This window comes from Sphaeramia orbicularis, chromosome 13, assembly GCF_902148855.1.
Source record: "Sphaeramia orbicularis chromosome 13, fSphaOr1.1, whole genome shotgun sequence".
In the NCBI taxonomy this organism is placed as follows: domain Eukaryota; kingdom Metazoa; phylum Chordata; class Actinopteri; order Kurtiformes; family Apogonidae; genus Sphaeramia; species Sphaeramia orbicularis.
The window spans coordinates 34,905,399-34,919,868 of record NC_043969.1 but is presented as its reverse complement, the minus strand read 5'-3'; the positions used below and the strand labels follow the sequence as shown (position 1 = coordinate 34,919,868).

At 35.0% G+C, this 14,470-nt stretch overlaps 1 protein-coding gene across 1 annotated transcript in view; it reads right to left on the bottom strand.

Moving 5' to 3' along the window:
- Nucleotides 1-14,470, bottom strand: part of nbeab (neurobeachin b) — a 399,314-nt gene that overhangs the window by 106,772 nt on the left and 278,072 nt on the right. The window contains exon 41 of the mRNA XM_030151793.1: nt 1,985-2,131. Coding sequence (XP_030007653.1) covers nt 1,985-2,131 — 147 coding nt within the window. The remainder of the gene's footprint in view (nt 1-1,984; nt 2,132-14,470) is intronic.

Genomic DNA, 14,470 nt, shown 5'->3' with positions numbered 1-14,470 from the left:
GATGCATCCTATGTTCTTTTGACCGGGCAGCACATGCTTATCTGACAGACATCGGGTGTATGGCTGCCTGCTGGCCCTGGGACAAAGAGGAGGGGTTTGTCTCCTCCTCTGAGAGTCATCTGTGGGCTCTAAGAGGGGATTTCACTGCTCAGCAGTGGCCTGGTTTAGCCTGAGCCTTACACACCAAGACATGATAACTGGTATGTATACAAGACAACAGAGGCATTATTCAACTGTTTCCTACCGTAGAGTTAAATCACATTTTGCACATTTTCTACGTAAATACATTACCTGTTACCGCAGTGCCTTTCAGACTATACACATCTTAACAGTGCAGAAGTTTTACATTACTGCTACAACCCATAGACAATGTACCAAGAGGAAAAATATGATAGCAATTTATTCTCCTAATACTGGGTCAGTGTAAAGTTTTCATAGGTCAGTGGTTCTCAATCTTATTTGGCTCGTGACCCCATTTTAACATCACAAATTTCTGGCAACCCCAGAACTGAGACTTTTTTTTTTTTTTTTGCTAAACTTAATTAGTTTTTGATCATGTAATAGTTTGTTATACTACGTTACAAATAAATGTTAATTTTAGACGACATTTAGTCTATATAATGTATATTATTATGGACGGAGGCAGAAAAGCCAGGTGTAGATTACTGCACAAAGTGAGGATTTTATTTTCCTCGGTCAGGATATGTACAGTCAGTCCAGCTTGTATTTACAAGGCTGACAATTAATACTGAACAAACAATAACTCAAACTATAAATTATGAAAGAGCTGCAGCATCTGAAACCGACCACAATGAACATTTGACAGATAAACAGTACCACAGTGCTTCCGTTTCAGCTTCACAGTTTGTCATGTCTTTTATGGATTGGGATTGTCTCTGTCAACTCACCATATATTTTTCTATTAGTAAGTTTTTCTTAATTTTTATCAATTACTAGACATTTCAGATGACCCCATTTGAATTCCAGGTGACCCCAAGGTTGAAAAACACTGTCATAGATTATTAGAAGCCTTTTACATCATCTAAAGTCAAAATAACCTAAAATGATTTGGTATTTGGTGATGGCTGCCAGTTTCTCTTATATTCACTGAAAAAACGATAACATTTAGGTACTGAACCAATTTCTTTTACTGAAACCACCAACTGTTTCCCTGTTATGTTAAGTGAGTGTTAAGACTGAACTTTCCTGCACTTCATACATCACTTTTCTGTTCATTCAAAACCCAAATACACTCTGGTTCACTTACCTTGTAAATCAAAGGCAATTATTTCAAAAGGAGCTCAAACTTAGAAGAGACATTTCAATATTTTTTTTTTTAAATGACATCCAAAGGTTTGTATTAGGTTTAAAGATTTGACAAACTACATCATCTCTGTCTGTCTGATCCAAACACTATGCCAAGGATTATTCCATACAGAGGTGATTGATTATGTTGATTTTGATTCAGTACATTTACATTATATGGGGCAGCTTTGGATAAACAGTGCGTCATCTATCAAGGTATTTAGTTCAGAAAAAATGGTTTTACAGTTTGCTACGCCACGGTTGTGGACAAACACTGCGTTAGATGACAGGTTAAATAAGGGCAAACTTAAGTATTACAAACAACGCTCTGTTTAATCACAGATTGTCAAAGAAATCCTAAGCAAAAGATTATTATTCCAGTGTTAGTTTGACATCAGAAGACTCGCCTCTAGAGATAAAGATTCGAGGAACGAACCGTGCTGAAGACGTCCAAAGCAAAACACAGACAGACACTTCTATTATTTTATATTTATCTTAAAACATCACTTAGTTTCTCCTAAGAGTTCTACTCCAAATCAGATGCTAAATTTCACATCCTGATATTAAGGATTTCAGTGTAAATATCAGGAAGGAGGAAAACATAATAATAAACACAGTGATGCTTCAGTGTAGACGCTGTTGGCTCAGGGTTAATGGGAGTGTTGGTGTGTTGACTTACCACCCACGTTATCCATCTCCTTCTCCTGTAAGAGACTGGCGGCGTCCTCGTCTCCCTCCAGCATCAGTTCTGTCTCTGGGTTCTGGCTAGCAACAGTTTGGCTTCGGAAGACCTTCTTTGACTTGACCACCTCGTCTTCCTCTGAGCCTAGAAAAAGAAATATGATAGAAAACAAAGCACTCGCTACATCATTGTGACCGGATCAGTTTCCAGTGACATATAAACATGGCACATTTCTCCTTATTTACACAATTCTCTCACATTTTCAAGTTTGACTATGTATTTTCTACCTTTCATTTAAGTATCTACATTACATTTAATCAGAATTTACAGGTTATATATTAAACAAAACGATCCTGTAATTGTTATGACTTGATCTGCTCTGTGCCATACGTTTTGACCTATCTAGGCTTTTTTTTTTTTTTTACTCATTTTTAATATTGGGGGAAAAAAAGCAGATGTGATCAGTTTTTGGCACAAATCACCTATAACAACATCCTCTTCTTCTTTAGATGCAGAAGCAGCAAGTTAACCATTTGTTACACCAGTATTTGTTATATCATAAACCTTTCTTCTCAAAAAGCCAAAAAAAACCCAAACTAAATTGAATATATTTTTGCAAAATTGTGGATTTCTCTCCATCAAAATCTTCAAAAACATAAATAATAAAATGTTGTAAACAGATGAAAACTAGTGCGTGAATGAGAACATATTCCTCTTTATGTATAAATTCTGCATGAGCGACTGAATTTTCTGACACATATATGTAGTTAGTTTACATCAGAAGAATAGTGGGACCCACAAACTACTTCATAATTATAGTAGGATATCGCACAATATTAAAATGCATACAAGTGACAAGAAACATTCAGAGGAAAAAAACTGTATTGAACCCATTCTGTTGTGTTCTGCATAATGCATACGTCCACTCAATATGAAAAGGACAAATAAAGATAATATCTGCATTAAATACATAATGGTACGCGGTGCAAACTTGATATGAGATGCTAATGTACATGCCATAGCATATGAAAGAATGTCAGAGTACACAGTCGTTCCCTGAATACATTTTGCATGGTAGAACATCAGAGAGTTTTCAGCATAAAACACCTAGATGCAGAAGTAGCAAGTTAACCATTTGCTACACCAATTTTCTCAAAAAGGAAAAAAAACCCAAAACAAATGAACATATTTTTGCAAAATTGAGACTTTTTCTCTATCAATACCATCTAAAAACAAAAATAATAAAATGCTGGCAATTTTTTGTATATTGAACGCATTCTGTTCTGCATAATGCATAACATCCACTCAACAGGAAAAGGACAAATAAAGATAATATCAGCATTAAATCCACAATGGTACGCGGTATGAACTTGATATAAGATGCTAAGGTACTTGCCATCAGAATACACAATTGTTCCCTGAATACATTTTACACTGTAGAACATCAGAGAGTTTTTGGCACAAAACACCTAGAACAACATCCTCTTCTTTTCTAGATGCAGAAGCAGTAAGTTAACCATTTACTACATCAGTATTTATGGGTTTTTCCATCACCTGTTACGTCACCAATTTTCCCAAAAAGGCAGAAAAAACTTCTCAAATGAACATATTTTTGCAAAATTGAGACTTTTTTTCAATCATAATGATCTAAAAACATAAATAATAAAATGTTAGCAATTTTGTATATATTGAACCCATTCTGTTGTGTTCTGCATAATACATAATGTCCACTCAATATGAAAAGAACAAAAAAAGATAATATCACAATGGTATGTGGTGCGAACTTGATATGAAATGCTAATGTACATGCCATAGCATAGAAAAGAATGTCAGAATACATGATTGTTCCCTGAATACATTTTGCATGGTTGAACATCAGAGAGGTTTGGGCACAAAACACCTTGAACACCATCCTCTTCTACTCCAGATGCAGAAGCAGTAAGTTAACCATTTACTACATCAGTATTTATGGGTTTTTCCATCACCTGTTACATCACCAATTTTCTCAAAAAGGCAGAAAAAACTTCTCAAATGAACATATTTTTGCAAAATTGAGACTTTTTTTCCAATCAAAACGATCTAAAAACATAAATAATACAATTTTAGCAATTTTGTGTATATTGAATGCATTCTGTTGTGTTCTGCATAATGCATAACATCCACTCAATATGAAAAGGACAAATAAAGATAATATCTGCATTAAATACACAATGGTACGCGGTATGAACTTGATATGAGATGCTAAGGTACTTGCCATCAGAATACACAGTCGTTCCCCGAATACATTTCGCATGGTAAAACATCGGAGAGTTTTCGACTCTAAACACCTAGCACACCATCCTATTCTTCTCTAGATGCAGAAGCAGTAAGTTAACCATTTGCTACATCAGTATTTATGGATTTTTCCATCTCCTGTTGCGTCACCAATTTTCCCAAAAAGGCAAAGAAAACCCAAAAACATCTCAAATGAATATATTCTTGCAAAATTGTGAATTTTTCTCAATCATAACGATCTAAAAACACAAATAATAAAATGTTGGTAATTTTTTCATGTATTGAATCCATTCTGTTGTGTTCTGCATAATGCATAACGTCCACTCAATAGGAAAAGGACAAATAAAGATAATATCTTCTTTAAATACACGACGGTCTGCGGTATGAACTTGATATGAGATGCTGAGGTACTTGCCATCAGAATACACAGTCGTTCCCCGAATACATTTCGCATTGTAAAACATCAGAGTTTTCGACACTAAACACCTACAACACCATCCTCTTCTTCTCTAGATGCAGAAGCAGTAAGTTAACCATTTGCTACATCAGTATTTATGGATTTTTCCATCTCCTGTTGCGTCACCAATTTTCCCAAAAAGGCAAAGAAAACCCAAAACATCTAAAATGAACATATTCTTGCAAAATTGTGAATTTTTCTCAATCATAATGGTCTAAAAACACAAATAATAAAATGTTGGTAATTTTTTCGTGTATTGAATCCATTCTGTTGTGTTCTGCATAATGCATAATGTCCACTCAATAGGAAAAGGACAAATAAAGATAATATCTGCATTAATACACAACGGTCCGCGGTGCAAACTTGATATGAGATGCTAATGCACATGCCATAGCGTATAAAAGAATGTCAGAGTACACAGTCGTTCCCTGAATACATTTTGCATGGTTGAACATCAGAGGTGTTTCAGCTTTTATTTATAGACAAGGTCAAAAATGAAACACTATCTGTATCGTGAGAGACCAACAGCTGAATACAAGGAAGGGGGGGGGGATTCATCTGAAGCTCGTAGTCGATTAGAGATATCGTTTGCTGCTTTTGGAGACTTGACAAGAGTGAGACTGAACAGACAGCACAATTAGGAGGCTGCCTATACTAGGATTTCATCATATTGTATGGTTATAGTGGAGCACACACTCACTCAAAATAAAAATTAAAAAAATTAAAAAAACAACGTGTTCACACATGCTGAAAAACAAAGAGGTCTCACGATACATTTACGAGCTTAAATCAGTCCATCTCCAACATGTGCCTGCCACACGGGTGCTCAGAACATTTATGTGAATTTGTCTTATTGAAGTCCAACGCAGGAAATAACCGGAGGAAAAACTTGCGTGTACGAAAAGAAGAACTGGGAGGTGGTTGACACCCGTCTGATATGTTTCCTTTCAGCATAGTTCTTAATTCGCCTCTCCCCTCCCCTGAGGAACATGTACCTTGTCTCGAAGAGGTCACATTTGAATGTTGTCAACACTGCTACTGAGAAAAAAAAAGTCTGCTTCCTGCTCTGTCTCATATCTGCAGTGCTTTCATCAGACGGAGGGAAGAAGTCGGAGCTTCAGAAATGAATTCTGTGTAATGTTAAGGCAAAAGCCAGCCAGCAGTCACAGATCAAAGCTGAATGAGTGAAACTTAAAACTGTAATTCTGTAAACCATTATTATGCTCCGAGTAAATGAGGGAACGCTCAGCAGACACGCTGGTTTTCTGATTGGCAAAGCTGTACGGTGTTGAGTAGACCAAATAAACCGAGCTGATTTTGAACACGCACATGACCAACATCAACTGTCCTGGGGGAGTGGGAGAAGTGGAAGTGTGTGTGTGTGTGTGTGTGTGTGTGTGTGTGGGGGGGGGGGGGGGCGTTAAAGCAGTTTGATTCTCACAGAAAAAAAAGTAATACTGTTATAAATGATGGGATTTTTAAAAGCTATGACATATAGGAGAAAACATGCTGACGTGAAATGCGGTCTTCTCCTGAGTGATAGACCATTGACTCAGACATTCTTATATTAAATGTGCAACTGTGAAAACGGTCACTATTTGTCACTATTAAAGGACCTGCATTGTTCTGGGGTCCAGGCAGACTCATCACAACGCTTTTAGCGAACTCTCCTTCGACCACTGTACGGCTAAATGAAAAGAAAAACTTGAATTATAATGGTTTTTTTTTCAGGGTTGATAATGGTGCATATTATTAATAATGACACTGTAACCGCCTAGATACAACAGTTGTGTAGTATATATATATTTTTTTATGCTAGAGGCAGTTTAACCCTTTCATGCATAGCGGTCACTACAGTGGACATCAATTCTCCAGCTGTTCTTTTGTATATTCATGGGTTTTGTTGTTTTAGTTGCATATTAGTCGACACAGTGGACACTTATGCATCATCTCATCCACTACAATTCATACAATAACTGTAATTTTGCTGTTCTTGCAGTAACATGTTTGAGTGTAAATCAGCTGCCAGTTGTTATTAGGGGTGTAAGAAAATATCGATTCTGCAATATATCATGATATTTAATTTCATAATAAAGTATCAATATTAAAAAGTACTCTATCGATATTTTTAGGTATTCAAATGCAGATGTTTTGGAGGTTCATTTTTGTTTTTCTTCTTTATATTTTATTTCTTATTGTTTAACACTGTTTTATTAAATAATGGTTATCTGAAGCACCCTAAAAAGGACTTTTTATGATCTGAGTGGCATATGGTAGTTCCTTTGTTGGGACTGCACAAAAATAACGTTACGATGTTAGTTATGAACTAATAGAATATGAACATTTGAGCAGGATCTTAAACTGTAACGTCTGTAAAACATAATTTAAGTTTTAACAGAGGCAAATTTTGTGATATAGCATTAGAAATAAAAATGTGTTTAGTATTTGTGCATATTTCTGGTGTAATTCAGTTTTTCCAGGAAAAAATCTTTTTAGAAAAGAAACAAACGAAAAAATTGCCTTTTCGACAGTATCACAATATATCGTGATATATCGTATCATGATCCTACTATTGTGATTTGTATTGTATCGCCAGGTTCTTGCCAATATCTTGCCTAGTTGTTATAAGACTCTAATTAACAGTTTTCTTACACAAAAAGATTTTTTAAAACATATTACCTCCATAAAGTTAGTAATAACTAGTATCAGAGTATGCTAAAAATGTGAAAAAACATCAGATTAGCTGCATTAAAAATGTTTTTATTTCATAGTTTTCACACAGTATATCACTTTCTGATACTGTGTTTTAAATACATGATTCTTTGCTTCAAAAATTAAACATGTGGTGTCCAGCTGAGTGGACATTTTTGAAACTCCATAAAAAATAGGTTCATTAAAAAAATTTCAATCACAGTGTTTTTTTCATGCCTAATAAAAACACTCAGGAAAAAAATATTGACTAAGGTTCTCGTAATTCATGCATCAAAGGGTTAATTTCAGGGGTGATTAGTAATTAATACAATTCACAACTAGGTAACACGTGGACACATTTCATGTTCCACAGTCTCTGTCATATAAGCAGAGTAACTCATATGCATGTATTATACATATTTGAGTAGGTATTTATAAGCACTTTAACATTATTTATAACTAAATTTGGGGAGATACAATTTTTGAGTGAAAAATGTCAAATTACTGCTCGGTAACACGTTGACTTTACGCAAACATTCAAAACATGCGATTCTCGACACAAATTGATATCAAGTAGGACAAAACCTTTTAGATATTATGTTCAACTATGCAGAAAATAAACTTTGGAGTAAAATACTGAAAAGTCTCTGTTTTATTGACACGAGAAAGTGGTAACACGTGGGCAGGTTGCCATAGTAACACATGGACGACTGTTAGCCATTGTATGCATCACCCAAAATGTTGACTTATTTTATAAAACAACAAACCAGATATAATCACAATGTTTATTTAATGTGTTTAATACTAACACAGTATTATTTACAACTTGTGGTGGTCCATACTGATATAGGTAAATTACAAATAGAGTAATTTCTCAGTAACAGTTCACAGATAGTCTTTTAAATGTGACAGATTGAATAAATTTTAAAATATTTTTGATATAATTTTTAGCATCAAATTTGAGCTATGGTGTAAAAAGTACAATCAATAAAATTGGTTGTAATTTTTTTTCTACAAGTGGTATTTCTTAAAAGGATAACAGTTCCATAAAATAGAGATCTTTAGCTAAAAAATGGGAGCCCACTTGATAAATGATGAGTGCAAATATAATTTTTCATTTTAATGTTCACTTTTGCTTGATCGGACCCAACTATATTTGAAACCAATATAAAATTGTTGTTAGAATGTCAAATTTTAGAATAACTCCATACAAAAACTTTGTGGAAAAATCCCTTCAAGCTGACTCTCAAAAAAAAAAAAAAAAAAAAAAAAAATTTCAGCATAATTTGTCATTAATTTGGAGCAATAATAAAAAAAAAAAAAAAAACATTGCTAGCAAATGAATGAAAAAATATCCTTTCCTCATTTCAGTGTCGATTATTCATGATGTACAACCAGTCACACAGTGTTGTGAGTAGGACATTGCTCAAGACCTGACAAGGCCAATCCATTCATTTTACTGCGAACTGCATCGTAAAAATGCGAATATTTGATACGGTAATCAGACATGGCCCATAATCGGTCTATTCCTGCTTTATGTCTGATTTAACTTTTGCAAATTACTGAAATTAAACATCAAGGGAAGTGTGAAGACCAGAGCATCTGACTGTGTGCACATGGAGTTTGTATGGTTTTATTTCAGAATCAGATTCGCCTTTATTTGCATTTTATCACTGATAACATAAACTGTGTTAGCCTTATACTTGAGTACATCTTTAGGTTTTTTTTTTAATCTTCTCTTTATTTTTCTATTGTATTTGATGCATGTTGTCTTGTGCTGCTGAACATTTGAATTTTGGCCCAATATAATATATCTTACCTTACCTTATCTTGTCTTACTTTACCTTATCTTATATCTTATCTTGTATCTTACCTTATATCTTACCTTACCTTATCTTATATCTTATCTTGTATCTTATCTTGTATCTTATCTTATATCTTATCTTATATCTTACCTTACCTTATATCTTATCTTGTATCTTATCTTATATCTTACCTTATCTTACCTTACCTTATCTTATATCTTATCTCACCTTACCTTACCTTATATCTTATCTTATATCTTACCTTACCTTATCTTATATCTTATCTTACCTTATCTTATCTTACCTTTCCTTATCTTATCTTACCTTACCTTATCTTACCTCATATGTGGATGTGAAAATAATAAGTGAGGTTAACTATTTACAAAACATCCAAGGGAGTAGATTTTTTTTTCATACATTATGCTGATATGAAGCTACAAGATAGACTGATATGTGGAGAAGGGGCGGGACTAAAAAAGTTAGACTTCCTCCCACTCCTTTTTGAATTGTGAATGAAGTCATATTTTGTTTTCATGTTTTCTTGCAATCTGTTTTATTTCTAAGGACTAAAGTTGAATTTTTTTTCCCTTGTTTTGTTGCATATTCAAACTAAACTAAACTAAACTAAACTAAACTAAACTAAACTAAACTAAAGTAAACCTTATCTTATCTTATCTTACTTAGAAAATGACATAAGGAATATCTTACCAATAATTAGGACAATTAACATTTCACAGTCCCAGTATTAATACAGTGCAGGAGCAGAGTCTTGGCCGACATCCTGTATCCATCTAATTAACACTGCGCAGCAAGCCATCCATCAAAACCCACTGTCACTGATCTCTCAACGTCGCTGAAATAATCAGAGCATTTTCATGTGATGTCTGTTCTCAAGCCCTTCACAAACACTGCCAGAAGACGACACCGATCGCCGGTCTCACGGGTCCTCTTGTTCAATCACTGAGTTGAAACTGCCTCCGAGTGCACTAATTACACCCAGTAAAGTGCACCGCCGAGCTTTCATGACCCCATCGGAGGCCGACGAAGTCCTGCCATCTGTGACCAACGGAGGCCGCCCCTGAGCGTTCATCCCGGGGGTTCAACAAGGATTCACAGTCCTTCAGAAGTTACTGTATCTACTGACTGCTGCAAGCTCAAATTTCTATGAGGAAAGAACTGTTTTATCCAGGGGTTGGGCACAGATAAGTTTTACTCATGTAAAAATACTGTCCAAAACTCTTTAGATTTGTTGTTTTGGCAGGTTTGAAATGAACTTGTATATTTATTTCTCGTTATCTTTTCTTCAGATACAAGGCAAAAAATACAGGAAATATGTGCACGACCTTAAGAGACATATACAGTCGTGGAAAAAAATTCTTAGACCATCAGAAGTCATCAAAAACAATAGTTATGCAATCAAGTACTAACGCCTGTGTGTATCATTGACTAAAACAGACAGAAAAGAAAACATGGAAAGCCTAAAAGCGCTGTTTTTGTCAATACAATGCCATAGATATTGATGTAAGAACTGAAGTGATTTTGCTTATTATCAAGAAAACATGAAAAATGACTAGATATCAGCTCTGAAATTAAACTATTATGAGATATTTTTTGTTGTTATTATTGTATTTGTCTAAACAAATGTACCTTTAGTTGTACCAGGCATTAAAATGAGCAAAAAATTGAAGAAAACAAGGACGGTCTAATAATTTTTTCTACGACTGTAAAAACTGAGCTAAATGGGTTGTAAAGGTTAAAGTCAGTATTGAGTGTGACCTCTGACCCCATGACAAGTAGCAACACACACAAAACTGGTGTACAATTTTTTTTTTTTTTTTTTTTTTAATTATCGGCCTCAGAGATTAAATGTGCTAAATGTTACATATTTTAATGAGATTGTTTGGAAAACAAATGACAAAAGTGCTTTTTAAGGTATATGATGAAGTGTTATTACACATATATGTTGGTTTATATACATTTTTCAAATAGATTTATAAATCTTCCACTAGATAGAACCTGTAAAGTGAACATATTGTCATGTGTAGACAGTGTTTTGAAGTAGATGTGGTAGCTGTGAGACAAATATTCCTTCTGAATTAAACCCATTCTCTCACATTTCACATTTTGACCCCAGGACTGTACCTTGGAAACTTCAGCCAACTGGTATTTTTGACTTGATTTTTCTTTATCAGTGACTCACACATGGTAAAATATCACTACTTCTATCGTGGAAACAGTTTATTTGTAGACCAGTGCAATTAGAAACATCTGATGTGTTGAATGAAACCTGGAAAAAAACAACAGAAAATTAAGGCAATAAATCTAATATTGTCTGAAGTCACACTAAACTCTTGATATATGGTTTATAGAAGCTGATTGATTTTTACTGGTGTACATACTTCACATATATCCATATTGTGTCTTAATACAGAAACTGATAAATGCATATGTGTGGTCATTAGAATTTTACTAAATCAACAAACTTGATGTTGGTTTAAGACTTTTGCACTATACTGTGTTTTTCTCATCAAACATTTAAAATGGTACAATTGTTTTTAAACTTTTCTTAAAGTTATGGAAATGAAGTCATTTTAATTTAGCATAAAATGGGAAGAGGGACATTGGCTTAGTAAAATGGTTTTTATGTTCACACTTACTGCAGGATAATCCCTAAAACTCATTTTTTCCCTGGAAATGACAGTTTTCCAAGAAGTTAAATGACAGTTTAACTGTATTTTTAATGATGCATAAGTGAAAAACATACATTAACCGCTAGTATTTCATGTCAAATAAACTTTATGTTCATTTTATAAGAGGATGGCTCTCACTTTGGAAATATCTCACTGTTCAGTAGTTTTACAATTCAATATGGAAAAGATAAGATTTGAAAGGCCTGTAAAAGACAGTCGATTGGACTATAATACAGTTGCCGAGGGTTCGTGTTTCATATTCTGAAACTCTGGCGAGGGTTGCGGTGCTAGCCTTTCACATTTACTGCCTCAGTAGAGCTGGCAAACACGGTTCTGAAAGTCTCCGCTGTATTATACACCCTGCCTTAACCACTCCTTGAAAAGAAATCCACAACATTGTGTTTTACTTAAGGTTTAGATAAGTGTTTGAGCTCATTTCCTCTGGAGAAAAAAAGCTGACAACTTACAAATGTTTTGACATACCCTAACACGAATACAAAAGGCTCAGAAAAAAAAAACAAAAAAACACAAAATGCACTACTTTAGAGTTGCTCATAGAATTTGGTTGAACACGGCAAGATTTGGATAATGGTCTGGAAAAGGGGGTAAGTTCAGGGCAAATCACTGAATGTTTGTCAGTTGATAATGACAAGCGCTATTTTAAAAACAGGAGCTTCTATCTGCACCTCAGGACTTCAAAAAGGATTAAACTTCAGACATTTAGCAGAAACCGTTTATGCTTCACATCTCATTCTGCTACATTTCTCCACATAATGTACAAGCAGTTATCCCCTTAGCTTTTTCACTACGCTATCCTATAAAGTTTTTTGTGCAATCATGAGCTCGATTGAATGTTTTAAATATATCTCTTCCGTTTCCCAGAGTCTATGTTTCAGATCCCGGCCTCCTACGCACCCACTCCACAGGCTCCACATTCCACATGGATAGAAAAAGTCCAGTCCGTGGGATTGCATTACCTCTGGGGTGATGCAATTCTGCCCTCTGCCTCTTTACTTTTATTTACTCTGCACTGAAAGATGAAATGAGGGGAAGAAAATGACAGCTTCATACTTCCTGTGATGATTGCCATCCGTTGTGGAGTGTGTGTTTTAAAGACCGTGGAAGTAAACATTACAACTTTGATGTAGGGGAGTTTATACAGTGCAGACGCTTCCTCTTGGGGTGATCTTTATTCAATATCCTGGGATGTGCAGTGCGTGTCTACTGTGCTGCCAGAGGTTACAAAAAAATCTCATCTTGTCTCTATCTTCTGACATTAACAGCGGTGTCTAATAAACCTCACATCTGGATCCGAACGTGCGCTACACAGCAGGGTATATCATAGCTGAGAGCAGAAAAAGGTCGCATTCAAATATCTGGAATTTGCACGTTGTCATTCATCACGGTTTAATATCTTTGATTATAAAGAAGGAGACGATGTTTAACGTTATATCATGAATGTAGCACCGCTGCTTCTGCTGCAGTAAGGAGCTATAAAGATCAGCGCCTGGGGCAATCAGCTCTGAGAAAGAAGCAGCTCACCTGAAATGAGACAGCAAGGACACCCGGAGGTAAAACACCCCGTTAAACACTTGGATCAATATTAACGTGACTTCCATTTCATGCTTGCCCAATTCCAATCACCTAACAATATACTCTGATACTGGGCTGTGGCTGGCTGTAACAGGGCAGGTTATTACAGCGAGAGGGCAAAGACAGAATGTGCTGGCTAAGCTGTCAATGCCGCTAATAGACAACGAGGCAGAGTTTAACGCAGAGTTTAACCTCCCATCACACGTGTCCACACACACAGTTACACACACTGCAAAAAAGCGAATACAAAGTTTACACCGATAAACCGCTTTTTAGCTTTTTAGTTTAATTCTGAAACTTAATGAATGTTAGATATGGGACTTTCAGTAAGAAATAATTAGGCCTGTAACGGTGCACAAAATTTTCGGTTCGGTACGTTTTCAGTTTTCAAAGTCACGGTTTGCTTTTTTTCGGTTCGGTACGGGAAGAAAGAAAACCCCTCAAAATGTCTTTAACCCTTTCACACACGAATTATGAGAACATTAATGAAGATTTTTTTTTTCCAGAGTGTTTTTATTCCTCTTTAGGCATGAAAAAAAAGAAACATTTTTATGAACCTTTTTTTCATGGAGTTACAAAAATATCCACTCAGTTGGACACAACGCGGTTAATTTTAGAAGCAAAGAAACATGTATTGACTGAAATACTGTGTGAAAACTATGAAATAAAAACATGTTTAATGCCGCTAAACTGATGTTTTCTCACATTTTAACATACCTGCATGGAGATAGAATGCAAAAAAAAAAACAAAAAACTTTTTGTTTAAAAAATACAAAATAGTTCATTACAGTCTAATAACAATTAGCAATTTTTTAAAACTCAAACATGTTACTGCAGATTAGGTTTATCTAGAACAGCAAATTTACAGTAATGGTATGAATTACAGTGTATGGGATGATGCATAAGTGTCCACTGTGTTGGCTGATATGGAAATAAAACAACAAAAACCATAAATATGCAAGAGACCAGCTTT